The sequence below is a fragment of the Trachypithecus francoisi genome, unplaced genomic scaffold (assembly GCF_009764315.1).
Source record: "Trachypithecus francoisi isolate TF-2019V2 unplaced genomic scaffold, Tfra_2.0 Lachesis_group3, whole genome shotgun sequence".
Lineage (NCBI taxonomy): Eukaryota > Metazoa > Chordata > Mammalia > Primates > Cercopithecidae > Trachypithecus > Trachypithecus francoisi.
Genome location: NW_022681468.1, coordinates 156,823,932 through 156,844,031, shown reverse-complemented (window position 1 = coordinate 156,844,031; position 20,100 = coordinate 156,823,932). Strand labels below are relative to the sequence as shown.

Below are 20,100 nucleotides of genomic sequence, written 5' to 3'. Positions count from 1 at the left end.
TGCACGTGTAGGGTTGTCCTAGGAGGAAGGAGAACAAGGGGCAAAATTAGGGACACTAGCTTCTGTGAAGCAATGACTAACTTGCAGAGCCTTCATGTAGGAGAAGCCTGTTGGTGGACTATACATCCTGCTTCCAAACAGAGGTCCGAAGGAGAGAAAGTTAGAATTGGCGATGACCTCATCCTCGTCAGTGTGTCCTCTGAAAGATACCTCGTAAGTACCTCATAATACAAGAGTCTTTTGTTTTCAGAAATTTTTCCTTTAGGGATAGATGTCCATGAAGAACTGAGCCACAGCAGGTTCGATAGAATAAGATGCTTTTACACATACAGAGTTGACCCTTAAAGAATGTAGGGATTAGGGATGCTGACCCCTGCACAATAAAAAATTAGTATAGCTTTTGGCTCCTAAAAACTTAACTTTTGATAGGAAATAGCCTACTTTTGATGGGAAATAGCCTAGTTTTGATAGGAAGTAGCCTACTTTTGATGGGAAACCTTACTGATAATGTAAATAGCCTGCTAAAGCATATTTTATATGACATACGTATTATGTATTGCATTCTTACAATAAAGTAAGAAAATGTTAAGGAAATCATAGGGAAGAGAAAGTATATATACTATCTAAAGTGGATCATCCTAAAGATCTTCATCCTTGTCATCTTCACATTGAATAGGAGAAAGAGAAGAAAAAGGAGGGGTTGATCTTGCTGTCTCAGGCGGTAGAGGCGGAAGAAAATCCATGTATAAGTGGACCTGTGTAATTCAAACCCTTGTTGTTCAATAGTTAACTGTACCTGAGGGATGATTAAATACCCTCCCCTGCCACATGATCATGGTGCCTGGAACTAATCTGTTATTCTTTTAGATTATGGTGCTGTGTCCAGCAGACTGTTAAAATGCTCCAAGCACTATTGGCACATTAACTCCCATTATTCTGAATTTATTACATTGTTTAGCTCTTGTTTAGGGAAAGAACAAGAAAGGTTGGAATCCAGGAAAATAAGTTTATGTTGGAGAAAGAAAGAAATGTACAGTGTTTCGGGATATGGGGTATTGCAGAGAGTGGAAGATGCTGGTGAGATTTTGCAGCTGGGGATGGGTAATAGAAAAGCACCATTTGTATCAGGCACTTGGCTGGGGGTGGGGATGCCTGAAGATGAGAGAAACGTCAGAGAAGCTTCTCACGGAGCCAACTGAAGTTAAATCTGTGGGCAGATTTTACTTTGCCTAGGCCAAATGTTGGGTAATTTTTCCCATTTGCGAGTTATCTTATCCTACAAAGAATGGACATTTTATGAGTTGGTGTTGAATCAGCTCCAGCTGAGGGGATGAAGTCAACACATGTCTGCCATCTCTGTAGCTGAATAATTCCTCACCCCAGAATAAAGTGTCCCACTTTGAAGCTGCTTCTAGATCAGGTGGAGAAATCTCCCACAGGCTGTATAGGAAGAGCCAGATGACAGTAAGGCTGTTTAATTTAATCCTTGAAGTTCTAGGTGAGCTGTTTCTGTCAGTACTGGACTGGTGATTTAAAAGATGTCTTGTTTCTGTTTCTGCTGCAGCATCTCTCAGTATCAAATGGTAACATACAAGTGGATGCCTCCTTTATGCAGACACTCTGGAATGTACATCCTACGTGCTCAGGAAGTAGCATCGAAGAAGGTGTGCTTCTTTATATGCATTTAGCCCTGAGCCTGCCTGTCTCTCTTGTACTGTATACATTGATGTTTTCTGCTACTTCCCAGATCTCACCTGAATGTCTTGGTACACAGGTAGCCTGATTTTAGCTCACTTGAGTTTCTTTCTCTGAATTTGGTACAGATTATTTTCTATCCTAACTTCCAGTTACATGAGCATCCCTGAACTTATTTTTTTAATCCCTTGCAGCCCACTATTATTTTAGCACTACATATATTCAGGACTTGGATATGCACCTTTGCTCTCTCTCTGAGTTTCCACATTTTTATTTTTGCTTAGTGGTTGTAAGTATAAAGACCTCAGCACCTTCAGTTTTAGAAGAGATTATTTGCCAAGAAGGTGACATTGTTTGTATTTCTCCCTATGCGTCTCTCCATGCAGGTGGAGCACTTACTCTATCATAAAAGTGTTTGGTCATTTGTTTTTACTTGTATTTATGGAAGGCCATTTTAACATAAGAGGTGAAATTATTTTTCCCTTGGAAATAAAGTCATCCAACGTTGTTCAACATATATTATTTCACAGAATCGGGCAAAGTCAACACACCTTTCAAGTTGCGTAATAAATATACAGGCCTTACCTCACGGATAGGTAATACCACAGCTGAGAAGAATAATCAAATGTCAGTGACCTACGGGCTTTTGTGTTACATTTTGGCACATTATAGCAAGATCAGAATTTTAAAAAATACTCATCACAGGCTTTAGCCCTATTAAAGTCTAGTACTTTCAAACTGGGAATGTCCTTCTATGCTGTGATGTTTGAAAAAAGAAGGAAAACAGAGTTGCCAAGGTGATACCCCAGTTTTGGAATACATGATAGTTAAACTGAATACTCAGGAAAAGACAAATTCTTAACTCTTTTGGCAACATGTGGAAGGCTTTAAAAGGTAGGATGTGTTTAGCCCTCTTCCTTTGTGCCAAAAGTAACCCACCCTCATAAGTCTATTGTCAGTCAATCCCTTTCTATTAAGAATCAGGAAGCTCTGGGTTTAAGTCTTTCCCAAGAACGTTTTGGCTCAATCTTCTCCATGTTGAATTTTTTATTTTCACCATAGGAATAAAATTATTTCCTGGTCCCAACAGAGGGCTTGTAGAGATTAATTAAGGCATGTTTGCAAATCATGTCAAAAGGTCCTTACAGAAATGTTGAGTGCCCTTGTAATATAGTCTGGATAACTCATCACTTGAGTCATCTGGCTCTGTAGAAAAATGTCCTTCCAGCATCCACTGGTGAGAAACCCACTTCAGCCCTTAAGAACGTAAGTGATCTTCATCATGATGCTGCTTTCCTGACTATGGCCCTGATAGATTTCAATTAAGAAAAGTCGTGATGCACCAGCACTTGGCAGTGTTCTCTATGTGAGTAGGATATATTGATTGAAGGAGCCCAAGAACTGTAAAGGATAAACTCCAAATAGGGCATGGCCTCTCCATCATGAGATGAACAAGAGCTTAATCAAGAGCTTGGTCATGGAGGGCTTTAATTTTCTAAATAAATTAGCTATTAAGAATCCCCCTATAATGTATCATGAGTCATTTTTAATGCAAAGAAGGTTATAACTCAGAATATCAGTACAAAAAGATACAGGAAAATTGGAAGGAGACTTTGGAATATTTGAGGGAATTTTAGAAAACCTTGCCTTGTCTAGGTGAGAAAACTGAACTCATATCAGACTGTCACTATACAAAATTCACTAATAATACCCTTTTCTCCTCTGGCATGATTGCTCATTCTTACTGTTTTAATCCAGCACCCAAAATAGTTGAAGACAGCCCCTAAAGTGATCTAATTATGTGATTTCTTTTCCTTTAAAAATTCTGACACAGACATTGGGTATATTAAGTTCATATGTTTCCTGAGAACAGACTAGCCTGGAGAATTTCTTAATTCAGAGGAATAACAAATCCCATTTCTTGGTGCCAGGTAAAGCTCGGACTGGAGCCCCTCTCCTCCTACTATGTTCTTTGAATTAAGGCTCAGCATTTATTTGAAGACAAATGGATCATCGTGTCCTTGAAGTTCATTGTTTCCTTTCCATCTCTGAACTCCATGACTATTGAGATTCCTTTCTTATTCTGAAGGCTAAGTATTTGTTGATAAAAGCATCTACACTTGTTCACTCAGGGATGTTAGAGAGTAATTCTGTTTTCCCTTCGTGCTGTAGGAGTAGCAACCAGATTTGATCTGTTTGTTAAATGTATTTGAATGTTGCCTTCTCCTAAAGGGTCTTAAGAATGGTCTGCTACCCCTTTCTCAGCATTTTTCTTTCCCACGATTTGGATTTTTTTGCAAAGTATACACAGTGAGATTGTGGATATTTATCCAGCAATTTGGTATTGGGTGTATTTACATCCTAAGTAACTGGAAACTCCTAACATTAGCAACTTAATTTTCCTTTTGATTTTTAATTATATCGATTGGCACGCTATTTTCACCTTACCTTTTGATGTTGGACTGGCTTACCTCTGAAGCCCTATTTCACTTTCAACTTTAGAATCATTTTGACTTTCCTGTCTTCTCTGCCTGAGGCCTGCATTCATGGAATATGTAGTTATCAAAATGTGTCTCTCTCGGTATTTTCTGTAACTGGCCCAGACCTGTGTGAATTTACCCTTTTTAAATATGCCATTCTCTAATGAAGAGTTGAATGAAAACTTGCCATCATTCACAGTAGAATATAATTCTCTTACAGGATACCTACTTGGTGGGCATGTAGTACGTCTTTTCCATGGTCATGATGAGTGTCTGACGATACCATCTACAGACCAGAATGATTCCCAGCACAGGTAAGTCAATAGCTTCATTCTTCCCCTAGCTGTTTCCAGTCTCAAGTGACTCAAACTAAAGAGTTTACATTTGTATTTAGCCACCTAGGAACTCTGTACATGTCGGTCAATTGACAAACATTCCTCCAGCCATGGGTTCCAGTTTGTAAAACAGGAATGGCGGTTCAGCTTGCTTACGGGAGGAGCTCTGTACACACGCTGTACTTAGGAGGTTCTGTAGTGCTTCCAGATCCCTTCATTTTCTTCGGCTCTGCACTTAAACAAATTATTCACCAGACTCTTCAAAGACAGATCATCTCTATTCCCATTTCATGTGCTAAGTAAATAAGGTGGACTTCATTGATTTGGTTTTATCACTAAATAGCATTAGAGAAACTGATGTCCAGCTGGAGCTGGATTTAGCAGGGGGCGGTGCCACGGGTGCATTTAGAGGGCGCTGTGCTGAGGACAATGTGTTCTTGTCCTCATACTTGACCCCTTCATGAATGCTTTTCACAATTTCAAAACCATGAGATGGAGGATATGAATCCAAGACTTAAATGCATACTAAAGAGTTTTTTTTTGGTATTCTGTCATCAAAGGAACAGAACATAAAAAGCTTGGCCTTGTAACTATAGAAATCTGATATTTAAAAAAAATCAAACCTCAGATCCAAACTAGATTGAATTTGGGACAGCAGTGAGTCTGATCCGGTGACAATGTTTTCTTTTCTTTTGTGTAATGCCTACAGGATCCTTGTCAACTGCATTTCTTTTGCTTCATTAGAAACACAGGCTCACAAGTTTTCACATCTTGGAGACTATGTAGGTCAGGTTCCTGCCACAGGTCACACACTGGGTGATTTCAGATGCAAGGGTAGAAGCCAGAGCTGCTGACTCTCCATCAGGGACCATTTCCCGTATTTGATGTATTCAAGGACCCTCCCCCCAACCAGAAGCAATGTGCTTGAATTTATTATTATGCACCCTAGAAAGCACCCATTGGCAATGTGTATCCCTTATAGTTCTGAGTCTCTTCCTACTTGCTGTCTACTCTGAATACCCCTTCATAGCAACCAGATGTGACCCAGAAGGGTGCCTGGGACACATAAAGCACAGACCTATGTAAAGTGCCATGCTAAATTCACTTGCTACCTCCCTGGCACTGGGCCAGCAGTTGACAGTTACCTCTGATAGGGAAGTTAGGTCCACCTGATTTTCCTTAGAAGTAAGGATTCTCTACCCTGTCATGTGATCCTGTTCTCTTGTGGTTTGCCTTGTATTCAATATTGAAACTATATAATAGCCCATTTACTCTCTCTTTGATATCATATTCTACTGCCTCAAGGGGAAGGTTTGCAGGTGGATGAATAACTGAGATTTTTGTGAGTTTTGCAGGATTGTCTGTATCTAAGATGGAATACATCCGAACTTTCCTAGTTCATTCTCTCTATTCCTGTTCTACTTTTAAGGATGGAAATTTGGGGAAAAAAATGAAGTATTTACCATGTGCATGCCCCCACCCACATGCACACACCTGTCATCAAAAATTAGAGCCAAATTAGAAACAGCTGGGCAGAAACTATGCCACTTAGTCATTTGGTGGGCATTTTGGTCAAGTGATTCAGCAAAATTCTGCTTGGAAGGAAAGGCTCAGCAAGTGTTTGAAAGGATGTGATGGGGAGAATGAAGTAGCTGGAGAGGGGTTTTCACAATGGGCACACGAGCAGACATGCTTGCTATCGTTTAAATAAACATGAAGGTGGCCTTTCTTTAGCCCAGGATTTCATTGGCTCTAATTTGTGTTTTGGAAAAAAATTCATCCATAAAAATAAGAAGGCTGATTTTATAAGGAAGCATGAAGGGTTTAAGACTGGGGCAAGTGAGCAGCTGTTCAGCACAGTGGAACTTGAATCTTTATATCAACTAGTCTCAATCAAAACAGGATGCCTTGGTGTTATTGGATGTCTAGGTGAAGTGAGTGATAAGCCTTGTCTTAGTCTTCTATTGTCAGGTAAATCCTCAGAACTGGCCAACATGGCCAGGAACATCAAAATTGGGGGAGCATGATAGAATAGGAAACAGCACACTAAAAGATTCTAGCAGCTACTGAGGCATGCAGGTGTTCCATTGCAATGGTGCTGACTCTCCAGAAGAAATCGTTTTCCGTCCCTATAAATCCTGAGAGCAGCCAAGCTATGTGGAAAGACTCCGACCCAGAGTGGAAACCCAAGACTCCCAATCTAACATCTTGAGCTCTGATCCTTGGCTTTGCCTCTGGCTTGTCAAACACCCTGGCATAAGTTACTTAACCTATTGAAGCTAAGGCTAAGCTGTCAGCCAAGCTTTCAAAAGCACCTCAGCTTGCCGCCCACTCTACTCCTCTCCTTGGAATTGTTTTAGAGAACAAGAACAAATTGTTTCAACCTCAGTAACCTTGTGAGATTAAATGGAGCAGGCCGCCCAAATGTCACAGGTGGGAAGAACAAACCTTCACAAATCCTTCAGATGTCAGGGATAGAGAATCTTCTAGTTCCAGCTCCAGCACTGTTTCACCTGTGACCTGGGTGAGCCACTTCACCCTCTTCTGAAGGGATCCTTGCAGCTTCCACTAGAGAAGGAGAAGCATCAGTGAGAATCTTAGCAAATGTTCCTAAGTGGCTAGGAGGTTGGTGCAGTATCATTTCTGTTCTAGGCCTCGTACAGACACACCTGGGGTGTAGGAACTCGAAGGCAGTATCGGATTTTCTTTTCTAATATTTACTGGGCATTTCCCGATAACATGTACATTAGAGAAAGATTGAGAAATAGCCTCTATAATCCCACCTTCTAGAGGTAACCACTGTTGATGTAATGTTTCATTGATTGCTGTCCAATTAATGTGTCCCTCTATGCATGTTTATAAACATTTATAAAAAACACTTTCTAAACATTTTTTAAAAACCCTTTAAATTTTCACAACCTTGTTATGTAAGTACCCTGATTAGATAAGCAAACGGAGACACAGAGAGTTGAAGGGGCTTGCCCGAGGTCACACAGCTACCAGATTCAAACCCAGGTCTAACTTCCAGGCTCATTTTGAATCGACTCATAATTATGGTACTTTTCCAGGAAAAAAAATAAGTATACATTTTCTTTTCATCACTATTGATTAACTCTTGTCTCTAAAATCTAAATCCGGATTCCTCTGGGGTTTGATCAATTCAATCGTGATACATACAAATTCTCTCCGGTGGAGGTAGGATTTTAAGTTAGTGAATGTAAATGCAGTTAAATAATCAGTTTTGATTAAAAGTCACAAGATTCTCAAAAAGTAGCTGGATTCAGTATACCAGGTAATCTGGGGACCGCTGTTCTTGAGACATGCTCTTAAACTGTGAATTTTGTACAATGTGGACCAGCCTGCCCCAATCACAGGTTATACAGAATTTATTTAAAATAAAACTTTAAAAACTGAGGCTTTGTTAATCACTGGAGAAAACATCAGGCAAACCCAAGCTGAGACACATTTCACAAAATACCCAACCAGTACTCCACAAAACTGTCAAAGCCATGAGAAACAAGGCAAGACCGTTTTGAAAGCATAACAGATCAGAAGAAACGGGAGACATGGCAGCTAAACTCAGTGTGGTATCCTGGATTATATCCTGGAACTGGAAAAAAAGTTTGCGGGAAAAATTAAGGTGAAATCCAAATAAAGTCTTGAGTTTAGCTAGTAATGACATACTCATGTTGGTTTCTCAGTTTTGACAAACGTACCTTGGTAATGTAAGATGATAATATTGGGAGAAGCTGAGTGAGATCATGCAGGAACTCTCTGGACTATCTTTAGTAACTATTTTATAAACCTAACATTTTTCTAAAATAAAAATTTTATTTCAAAACACATTAAAAGATGATTCGTAACACAGGAAAGGAAGCAAGAGTACAGTAATAAAATCATGAACACTGTAACAACTGAGGATAAAGCTTTGTTCCAAGTGCCCTAGAACGATGGAAATGAGTTCACACTGTGTCGAATAGGTGTTTTTAAAGTACAAATACATTTTTTAAAGATATAAAACTACATCAAGGAGCTTGACCTGAAGGAACTGGAGCATTCTGTGTCTGCCGTCATGGTGTAACTGGGCTATCGTGACTCCTGATGTAGAAATGGAGATGTTCTTTTTCCTGCCTTTTCCTTGTGTACCTGATGATGCATAAATGTCCATGATATGGATATGGTGAGCAGTTCCCTCCCCTCTAGCTGCTTTGACCCTTTCTGAGAGAGTGAGACTGTGAAACTGTCCTCCTTATTCTGGCTTTGCATTCTGCTGACTCCAAAAGGACTGAGACAAGCTGGGTGCCTGAACAGCCTCTGTAGGGAGCTGTTCTTCACCCGGGTGCTGATCAGTGTCCTACAAGTAGGAGCTGATCTCCAACTCTGCTCATAGGAGGATATTCTATGAAGCTGGGGGAGCTGGGACTCGAGCCAGGTCTCTGTGGAGAGTGGAACCACTTCGGATAAGGTAATGGAGGGCCTGGGAGTATCCTTTTCAAGATTGCTTTCTTTTTCAATAATAGGCCGTTCTCTTAAATATTTCATTCATTCCGTATCACCTGGCAAACTCCTTCAAGTCCTTTGTCTAGAGCTAAATTCTGATATTTCTGTGACGTTGTTTTTAAAGAACACACACACAGTTTCCAAAGCCACTGTGTTGACTCTGAGGCTGGCAGGCTCTTCTGCCCTTGCGGTAGCTGACTATAAAAGGAAAGCTCAGACAAGGCCACTGAAAGCCATCCAAGTCCTCCCATTTGTTTTCTTAAACAGGTTCTCTGGAACCCAGATAAGTCTTCTCTCTCCTCTCAGTAGCTTTGTTGGCTCCAGTGGACAGGTAGCTTTAAATGGCACACAGACAGGTAGTCACGATGGCATAAGATAAGGAAGATGTAAACGTCACTGGAAATGTAGGTGTGAAGATAAAAGTACTTACTAGAACTTTTCAGAGACAGTTTTGTCCCTTGGTGGAAGGAACAGGAGGCTGAGACTTTGCAACCACAAGCTTCAATAACCACGGGTGGTCGCTTAACTTCAAACCACTGAAGGGGGATCACTTTCAATGCAGGACCTTTATATGGGCTGAGAGGGTTTGCAAGGTAGGCTAGAGCTAAACTGCTTGGAGTGAGAGAGGAGGGTTAAGTGTCGCCCTCTGGTTTTCCTTCTCTGCCTTTCCCTCTCGTTCTTTCTGTTCAATGTCTCCCTGAAAATATGTTCAAAATAAGTCTCTCTCATGCAGTGTATATGCCCCAAGGGGCCCTGAAGATAATCCATTGGCAATCAGAAGGTAATATTAGGACTTCTCTTACACCATACACACACATGCACACATTTTTTTTTTTCTGAGAAATTGGCAACTGATGGTTTAAGGAATACCCGTTTTAAGGAGCATGCGCTTATTAACTGACTTGAGTCATTTACATCCTCTTTCCAAACCCATTAAAAATCTGAGAGTAACATACTCTTGTTCTTAGGATATTAGCCCTTAGTTATTGCTTAATGGACTTTTTAAGAGGTCAAAATAGGTATGTATATGTACTGCTGGTTGTGATTGCTTGCTCATTTCCCCAGAGAACTAAACATGAAGAATTTAAGCCTTTTATCAATGTGATTTGGATTTATTGATGCTTCAAAAAGTTGGACAAAGTGGAGAGTGGTTTTAAAATGTCACACATATATCACTTAAACCGTATATTCTTAATAGATAAGTATTTTGCATATGAGCAAATATTTTAAAGAGATAAATTTTGAGTTAGATTATTCAGTGGATAATTTCTCCATAACACTTAATGTAACTTTTGCTGAGTGCTAATCTTTTGATGAAGGACCATTAAGAGGACAGTATTCAATATGAGTTCTCACTTGTCTTAATCCTTTTATCCTGCTGTACTTATTTTCCACAGAATTTATCTCCTTTTAACATAATTCAGTGTTGACTTATTACGCTTGTTTATTGTCCGTCTTTGGCAAGTGTAAGCTGTGCAGGTATTTTTACTATTTCCCTTGAAGATAGGACTCTCTGTGGTAGTAATATGTTTTAGTTCAGATGGCAGGTTTGGAAAGGCTTTTCCATTCAAAGACAAGTTTCCATTCAAAGACAAGCTTCCCATTGATTTGTGATTATTTGCATCAAGACCTTTCAGTGGAGTGAAGGAAAAATTGGAAACCTGGGACTTCCAGTTGTATGAAGCCACTGACCTGCCTTTGAGATCATTCCTTGTTGATGTCATCAAGAAAGAGCACTAGGCTGGGTTGTAGGCAGACATGAAATCCTACAGCAAGCCAGGAACCTGGTGCATTTTTCTCTTAAGGATGGACACCAGAAGGGTTGTAAGTCTGCTAGCATGTGTAAGAAAGCATAGGTTAAATACTGAAAAGGACTTATTTTTGTATAAATGCAATTTCTTGTCTATTTCATCTGCCCAGTTGGAGTGGCAGCAACATCAGATGGGGCCAGGCTTTTCGACTCCGGCATCTCACCACAGGCCACTACCTGGCCTTGACAGAAGACCAAGGCCTTATACTGCAAGACCGGGCAAAGGCAGACACCAAGTCCACAGCTTTCTCTTTCCGGGCATCAAAGGTAAGGTGTGATAAAGTGGACTTTGACCCTATTCTAAAAGTGAAAACTCAGACATCTCCAGGTAGAGCTATAACTGGAAAAGAAAGTAGGCTGGAACAAAGCAGAGTTGGAAGTTTGACCTAAGATAGATAAACACTTTCTTCTTTTATCTTTTGAATTGAGTTCATGGAGGAATGTGTACCTTGGATGAGGGTTGAAGTCTTGAGCAAAAGGAGAGTGTGGACAGTCCTGGAAAACCCAAGGATCATAGGAATGGACATTGTTGCCCAAAGGCTATTGGAAACTATTGTTGTTGTTTAATGCATTCTGAGTTGTCCTTAATAACTTCCAAGTTATATTCTTCACTCCTTTAAAGCAATAGTAGCATTGGAGGCATGAGTTCAGAGCTACATTTGTTTAAATAAAAAGGTAATTTGTTAAAAAGGTTTAAATTTAAAAAGCATGAGTTGCAGTGCTTTATTTGTTTAAGTTTTTTTAAATGATGCAGAGAAGACATTCTGGACATGACATCATCTTGCAGTTATTAATATTTATATGATAAAATTTACTACTACCTTCCCCGTTCTTTTCCTTAGCTATTCCTACTCCCCGGATCTCTCAGCTTTCTCCTATCCATCCCAAACCTTCATTAAGAATGGATCCTCTGGTAGTTAGGTTAACTTCAAATTAATGACTTTACCGTTTGATGTGTATGTGGACAACTGTTCTTTTTTAATGTTCAGCCACCTTTAATGTTCAACCAGGCTTTGACTCTCTCTAACTCAGAACTGGATCTAGTTGAATGGTCAGAATTGCATTCTGAGCTAACTTCTGACAGACAGTTGGATGGTCTGTCACTTTATGAGTGTTCTGGAAAGATCATCCAAGCATGAGAAAAGCTTTGCATAGATGTGGACACAGTTATCAGGAAGTCTGCACTTTCTAAGAGTGTAGCTCAATATCTCCTTTGGGAGCTTCACCTTTAGTTTCATTCTTTGATCTTTTCCAGAAATAAATCTTGATGTGTGTTCTCACCGTGATTTCACTCAAGGGTTGTTGAGGATTCTGCTTGTGTAGGACTAGGGGTGAGGCTGACAGCTGAATTTTCTATGGGGGCATCTCTGCTTCCTAATGCACCTGAAGAAAATAGTCAGCACTGCCCTTCTTTGGTGCAGGGGTTCAGAGTCTGTTTTCCCACTCCTTTTGTGCTCCTGTGGTCTTTTTAGGCAGAGAAACTCTTTGGCATGTAGTTTTTTCTCTTTAATATTGCCCTGTATCAGAATTGGGCTTTTTTCATATCTTTATTCCAAATACTAAAAGACATGATCTTCCTGTTCATATCTTCCTAACCTTCTTCCATCTGCTTCTCTTCCAACGGCTATTGACTCTGGTTTCATTCTGGTTTTCTGAGCACATCTTCCTCACGTTGCTATCTTTTTTTTTTTTTTTTTTTTTTTTTTTTAAGATTGCCAGCACAAGAGGGATTCTTTAAATTCAAGTTGATATTTATTTAGTAAACATTTTTGCCTCCAGGAAGTGATTTAGAGCAGTGCAACTTTCTGAAAGAATCAGTGAAACAAAGCAACGGCAAAGTCGTAAGAACAGAGACTGGAACATGGAGTGGGGGCTGAAGGTGGGTGGGAGTAGAAGAGGGAGGTGGAAAACAAGAAATGACTCATCACGGCTAATGACCAAGCAAGTGTTTTTCTAAGAATGCCAGTTTGTTCCTTTCTGTATTTGAGCATTCCACCCCTTTCTCCTTGACCCACTCAGGGTATGCTGCCAAGGATAGAGCAATGACCTCGAGGTCTTTACCATTTCAAAAAGGGGCTTTTCTTCCAGCGCAGGATCAGGCGGCCTTCCAGGCAGCTGGCAGGATCCTCTTCCAAGGGGACTCTTCCATTCTATTCCGTTCTTGGCTCAGCCTTGTGGAGCATGGCTCAGCACTGTGCTGTGGTCTCTGGGGGAAGCAAGGAAAGCTCAAAGCCCCGTAGAGACCTTGTAACACCCCTTCCACTTGGCATCACTTCTAGCCTCTGAATACATTTCCCTTCAAAGGGTGCACTGCTTATCTCCCCAAGTTCCTCCATTTCCATGTGTGGGGAGGCAAGCAGCGTATGGCTGGAAAGTCGTCACGGTACCGTAGGGGCGGTCGGCATAGCAGAGCTGGAGGCAAAAGTCACCTGTGAGTCACATTGTCCTGTACGCTTGGCAGTGTGGTGACATGTCACTGGAGTCACTATGCTAGAGATTTTAAATAAGTCTCCATGCAGTAGTCTTCAACCCAGCTACCTTCATTTCAATTTGAAAGGAACTGAAATTAAAATGGCCTAGGCTCTGTGGCAGGCCAAGATATGGCTGTGTTCCCACTGGATGTCAGGGTTGCTTTGGGATGTTGTGTGGGCAGGGCTTTGGCACCTTAGACTGTGAAGCTGCACAAAAGAAAGAACATGTGGAGAACACATAACTCTCTCATACACCATCCAAATGACTGTGCAGGGAGAGCACTGGAGAGGCCCTGATTTTCCTGGGCTTCCATATGCCTGCTTAGTAAGTGTATTCTTGCCTTGCTTGGCACAGGTTTTCCTTAAGTGCACTCTCTGTGCTTCCCATCACCAGCCACCAGTGACAATACCCAGCAGAAAGGTTTGGGGCTCTGTTTCTCAACAATGTGAGGACATTAAATCATCTGGCCAGCCCTTGCCTGTTACAGGCATTATGTGACAGAGCAGGCGGGAAACAGTAGCCTGAGATAGTGGTTCAGGATCTGTGTGGTGGCACAGGAGTTGGGAAGGCTGAGGGAGAGGTGGAGACAGTCAGCTGTTTCCCATGGGACTGGGGCAGAGGGTGAGGAAGCAGGGTGTTCATCTGATCCTCTCCATATATTGGAGAATCTGCAAAAGAGAAAAAAGAGACTCTTGGGAAGATCACCGCTGGGGCTTTAGTCATGTGTTTTGGGAGGACACTGGGTGTACTGGGCCATGAGTCATTTGGTAATGATGAGCTTCCCAGCCCACATTTTCTGTCAGGTTGCATTAGCCTGCGACAGTTATGACTACTAAATTGGGAGCCACTGGACAGCTGCAGGTGCGTGCTAACATCCTTAGCAGCCTGCCATTACCAGGAAGATGGCAGGTGCCCCAGTGCATCTTGTATGTGCATGATAAGGTGGAGGTGTGATTGAGCCTTGCTGAAAGGTGACCAAGTCCGAGAACCAGCTGCAGTTATTGGCCCGGGCCAGGCTTAAATGGAATCAGACTGAAGACTTGGAGCAGGCTATACAAATCACATAGAATAAAGAGCAGGATGTGATCTTGATCAAGGTCCTCCTTCCCCCACTTCAGCAGATGATGCAACTCAAATTGGAGGGCTAGGATGTAGTATTACTTCCAAAATACAGCATCCCAACCTTATCCCTTTGATCTGAGAGTGGTGTTGTGTAAGATACAGCCTGGCTTCACAGTTAGCCTAGATCGGGCCTTGATTCTCATCTGCTCTCTGTGAGACCTGCAACACAATTCTTCATCAATTTGCACCTCATTTGAAGTCTGTCATAAAAGATCATTCAGACCTGAGAGCTGCCTGCCCTTCCACAGTGTCTCTTGCCACTTGCCTGAGGCTGCCTTGAGCCCCAGCATACTATTTCAGTCTTGGAACATGCTTGTTTTTTTCTAATCACCACCAGACTTGTGTCTGAAATATCTTTTGCCCCTCTGCACTCTACCACAGTGAGCACCTTCTCATGCTTTCAGGCAAGTGTTAAGTGCTCTTTGTGAGAGGAAAACCTGCTCATGCATTCTTAAGGCCGTCACTTCCTTAACGGGGAGGCGCTGGATGACAAGGACCACACATACCCCACCCTGCTTTATTTTTGCATCCTAGAATCTCATGTAGTAAGTTTGAAAAATGCTTGCTGAAGGGTTACATCAGTGTGGTCATACCTTGAAATAGAGTGAAATCCATTTCATTCTAGCCTCCATTATCGTCATAGAAACATCCTGCCATCCTTGTGTAATCATTTTGCTACTGTCATCTCTTCCCAGTACACACCCAATGAGAGAGACTCATTTTATTTTGAACATCTAAGTCAAATTTCTATGAACTTGATTTCACATCATTTTTCCATGGTCTTGACATTGCAAGGCCATTCCCACAAGGATTTCAGATAATGTGATTTAATATTTACTCTGGCATGGCAATATTGTCTCTTTAGATGTCATGACTCAATGTCAGTTTACATCATTGAATTTTTTTCAGGGAAGGGTGAATTAATAATGTTAAAGCAGGCCTTATGTATAGCCACTTATTGTAACGCCACTTTAAACGTGCTTTAAGAAGCCATTTTAAATGACTACACCATACATCTTGAATGATTGGGCTAGAATCTCAAATGTTGCCTATTTCATAGTGTAAGGGTGTAGAGCTATCACTGTTCCCAATTAAAGGAAATTTTTCCTGACTGTATAAAAACATTAAATTCAGTTTAGTAAACATTTATGAAACATCTGTGTGCTGATCATGGTGTTCTTGGCCAAATGTGACTTCCCTGCCTACCTTTCACGTGCCATTTAACCTCGGCAGCCATGGCACCCCTAACCAAGGTGACAGCTGTGCTCATGGTTCACCTGTCTCTGAAACCCTGGTGCAGAAACAACACTGTTTTTGCCGGTTCCCTTGCTTGCTCCATTTTCTCACCAAGTTATCCACTGGGGAAAGGGAGGGTATGGAGCAAAGGAGGGAAGGGGAGAGAAGAAAACATGGATAGTAAGATTCAAATGCCTAAAGACAACACCACTTACTGCAGCTTCATTTTCAATAAAATCTACAAAGGATTTTTAAACTTTAAACTGATGTGCTTTCTCTAGAGTTTGTTGTTCAAAGTGGACCAAATAGTCAGTCAAGGAAAACCTTGGGCTTTGAAGTGGAAGAAGCCTGAGTTTGAACCCTGGCTCTGCCATATGCTGTTCATATGTTTTGTGAAAAATACAGATTTTTTTTTTAAAAAAAGTGTGTCTTGAAAGATTGCTGTGAAAATTAAATGAGACCAGGAAGATGACCTGGTAGTTTTCTTATCCATAAAATGGAAGTAGTGCTGCTTATCTCAAGGTGGTGGTGCAAGGGTTAAATGAGAAATACGGAGAAAAGAGCCCAGTACAGTGACTTCTGCTCAAGAAATATGCCTTCCCCAATGAGGCAGATGAATCTGCTTCCCAGCATGTAGTAAACAGAGGAAGGCGTTCCTCCTCTTCCCACACAAAGCTTGGGGCCAGCTAGACTCTTATCAATGTCCTGCAGTGTGTGGTTTTTAAGGGCAACACGAAGATCTCAAATTCTAGATGAGAAAGCCTTAAGGGGGCTATGTTGATATGGAAACAAACCCAAAGGTGATTCCTCAAGGTTTCTCCAGAGACACCTGGAAATAGTGGGCTAACCAGGAGTTTCTTGAAGGCTCACCCCAGCATCCATGAATGGACTCCGCCTTCCCATATCTACTTTTCCTCTGAAACATTTCTGAGTGTCTACAATCCTGTATTGTAAAAGGTACTTTCTTGTCATCTGTAAACACAGGTGGCTTAATTGTATTAAATAACACATTTCACTCTAATTAATAGGCATGAATTAGAAGCTACTCCATTCCACATATCATCCTAGATACTAATGGTGTCACAACTCAACCATCTCCAGCCATATTTCTTTTCAGCCCATCCTTCACATTGATGCCAGAATGGTTATTCTAAGATGGAACTCTGTGTTTCAGTGGCTTTCCATTACCTACACTAGCTTTTCCCAAGAGGTATTCCAAACAATGATAGTAGTGGGAGGAAATAAACAAAATGCTGCATTCAAGTTCAATAGGTCATTTTGATTTTTTCATTGATGTTGATGTTTTGTTTTTACCATAGGACAAACAGGAGCTTATACGATCACAGTATTCCCTTTGACTCTTAGAAGAAGATTCGGTATTTGTCCACAGTCGTCTTTTTCCCGTACAAAGTCTGTTAACAAGATGAGCTTCAGAAATATGAACCTGTAGAATAGAGTTCAGAGTCCTTAATTTTTGCTCTCATCTCTTTCTGGATTCCAGCATTCTCCTTGCCCTGCCGTGCCCCTTTACTAGAAAGCCAGTCCCTTCCTCATTACCCTTCACTCCTCTCTACCCTGGCTGCACTCATGTTATATAGAAATTCTTGGCCGGGCGCGGTGGCTCAAGCCTGTAATCCCAGCACTTTGGGAGGCCGAGACGGGTGGATCACGAGGTCAGGAGATCGAGACCATCCTGGCTAACACGGTGAAACCCCGTCTCTACTAAAAATACAAAAAAAACTAGCTGGGCGAGGTGGCGGGCGCCTGTAGTCCCAGCTACTCGGGAGGCTGAGGCAGGAGAATGGCGTAAACCTGGGAGGCGGAGCTTGCAGTGAGCTGAGATCCGGCCACTGCACTCCAGTCCGGGAGACAGAGCGAGACTCCGCCTCAAAAAAAAAAAAAAAAAAAAGAAATTCTTGTATAAAACCATCCCTTACTCCCTTGGTAGAATTGTTTTTTCTTCCAAACTATAATTGTACTCTGAATATAGACCATACCTTGTTGTGCTTGTTGATTTATATGTATAACTCTTAAAATTTGTATGAACCTAAAGCCATTTTCTTTTCTTTTTTTTTGAGACGGAGTCTTACTCTGTCACCCAGGCTGAAGTGCAGTGGCGCCATCTCAGCTCGCTGCAAGCTCCGCCTCTTGGGTTCACGCCATTCTCCTGCCTCAGCCTCCCGAGTAGCTGGGACTACAAGCACCCGCCACCATGCCTGGCTAAATTTTTAATAATTTTTTTAGTAGAGGTGGGGTTTCACCGTGTTAGTCAGGATGATTTCGATCTCCTGACCTCGTGATCTGCCCATCTCAGACTCCCACAGTGCTGGGATTACTCGCTCTGTTGCCAGGCTGGAGTGCAGTGGCGCAATCTTGGCTCACTGCAACCTCCAACTCTCTGGTTCAAGCAATTCTCCTGCCTCGGCTTCCTGAGTAGCTGGGATTACAGGCATGCACCAACACACCCAGCTGATTTTTGTATTTTTAGTAGAGATGGGGTTTCACCATGTTGGCCGGGATGGTCTTGATCTCCTGACCTCATGATCCACCCACCTCTGCCTCCCAAAGCGCTGAGATTACAGACATGAGCCACCGCGCCTGGCCTAGTTCTAGCTCCTTTCTTCATCCTTCCAGGAATATTAAACCAATCTTAGCAACTTGATCACCTCCAGCCAAACCTTTAATATTCCAGGAATATTAAACCAATCGTAGCAACTTGATCATCTCAGCCAAATACTAATATGACAATTATGATGTGGTCATGAGCATTTCCTTAATAAGGTGTCAATGGAGGCAGAGGATAATGATTACTGCCCTTCAACTCATATTAGGCCAGATAACCTCTTCCTTCTTAGAATCAGCTTATCATCTAACATAAACAAGGTTGATGCAAATAAACAGATATAGATTGAATGCCTGCAGAACAGTAAAACAATAACAAATGATTTGCAACCAGTTTTAAGCAGAGCATTGTATGACATTGTATGAAGTACAAAGACAAAGAAATCCCAGTTTTACACCTTTGGCATTTTCAATCTGCCAGGGGACAGCTAGTATACCAACAACAATACCTGTTTTTAAAATGTAGATTTTATTATTCAGGTATGATGAAGCCAACAAATCAGGAGACAATCAGCATTGGAAAAGAACACTTGTTACTCACCATTCCCAAGAGGAGTGGACACTCCATACCACACAGGGCCACACAGAGAAGCACCATCCTCCAGGAGGAAAGGAGAGTGAGGGGAAGCTGGGGGAAAGAGCCTTCTCATGGTTTCCATAGAAAGAGATGGGCTAGGCAGGATAAATAGGCTTAGGGTTGGCTCTTTGAATAATTTCAGCAGGCTCTGGAGCACGGGAGTTGCTATTGGTTGTCTGGTACCAGCCCTGGGGAGATTAGGCTACGGGAATAGAGGTCCAGAAGGTAAAGGAGGAGGTTGGCTTTATGGGCTTTGGATTGGTTTACATATAAAGGTGTGCTCCCGGATGAGTCCTTTACCATTTTTAGGAATTGGCTAGCCCTGGAAGGACAGTCCCTGCAGGGTCCACAAAACCATGAGATCAGAGAATGTGTGCAGGTATCCTCCGGCTTTGGCTAAGTAGAGAAGGCTTGATGGATGAGATGTTGTGCTGTGTTCCTTTATGTGATCATCAGTCAGGTGCAGCCATGTGAGGGGATGCAGGAGAGGCTTAGGAAAACAAAGTTTATTATACTCACAGGTCCTAGCAACAGGAGACGTGCCACGCTATGCAGGCTCACATAGGAAAGCACCAGCTTTGGTCAGGAGGCAGACAAGGGGCATAAGCAAGGTGACAACTTTGCCACCACTATTGTTGGCGTTTCCATGGTTAAGGCAAGGCAGGACTGGGTAAACAGTTTGGGATTTGCTAGTTTGAGTAATTTCAGGGGGACTGTAAGCTATAGAGGTGGTCCCTATCTACCTAGTACCTGGCTTTGGAAAGGCAGAGGAGTATCGCCTCCTGGGATATATGAGCCAGCTAGAGGACATCTGGTTGTGAATTGATTAGATTGCATATCAAAGGCATGCAGCTGAGCCCTTTGCTATCTCTGACAAGAAAGGCAGTCTCTCCCCAGCCAGAAAGTTTTAAAAATATCGAAATACCACAATATACAGAAGACATGAAACATAAACAATACACATGTAGAGATGTCAAGATGAAGCAGGGGAATTCCAAACAAGGTATAATGTCAGTAAAGGCCCAAAGAAGGGGAATATTTGGTACATGAGTATAAATACTCTTAGTCCAATTTGGTTAGAGCATTTGGGGTATAAGAACTTTAGAGATAACAATTGTATTCCATAGGAACCTGGGAGTTATTGAAAGAGAATGATTGGATTAGCTCTGTTTTTTAGAACGTTTCCATTTCTAGCAGTAGGGTGACTGCAGCTGGGGCCATATCCAAGTAAAAACAGAGAGGAGCATTAGT

The 20,100-nt window shown here is 41.8% G+C and overlaps 1 protein-coding gene across 1 annotated transcript in view; it reads left to right on the top strand.

The window, feature by feature from the left end:
- Window positions 1-20,100, top strand: part of RYR3 (ryanodine receptor 3) — a 396,626-nt gene that overhangs the window by 68,390 nt on the left and 308,136 nt on the right. The window contains 5 exon segments of the mRNA XM_033190880.1: window positions 101-213; window positions 1,565-1,664; window positions 4,396-4,489; window positions 8,901-8,975; window positions 10,931-11,087. Coding sequence (XP_033046771.1) covers window positions 101-213; window positions 1,565-1,664; window positions 4,396-4,489; window positions 8,901-8,975; window positions 10,931-11,087 — 539 coding nt within the window.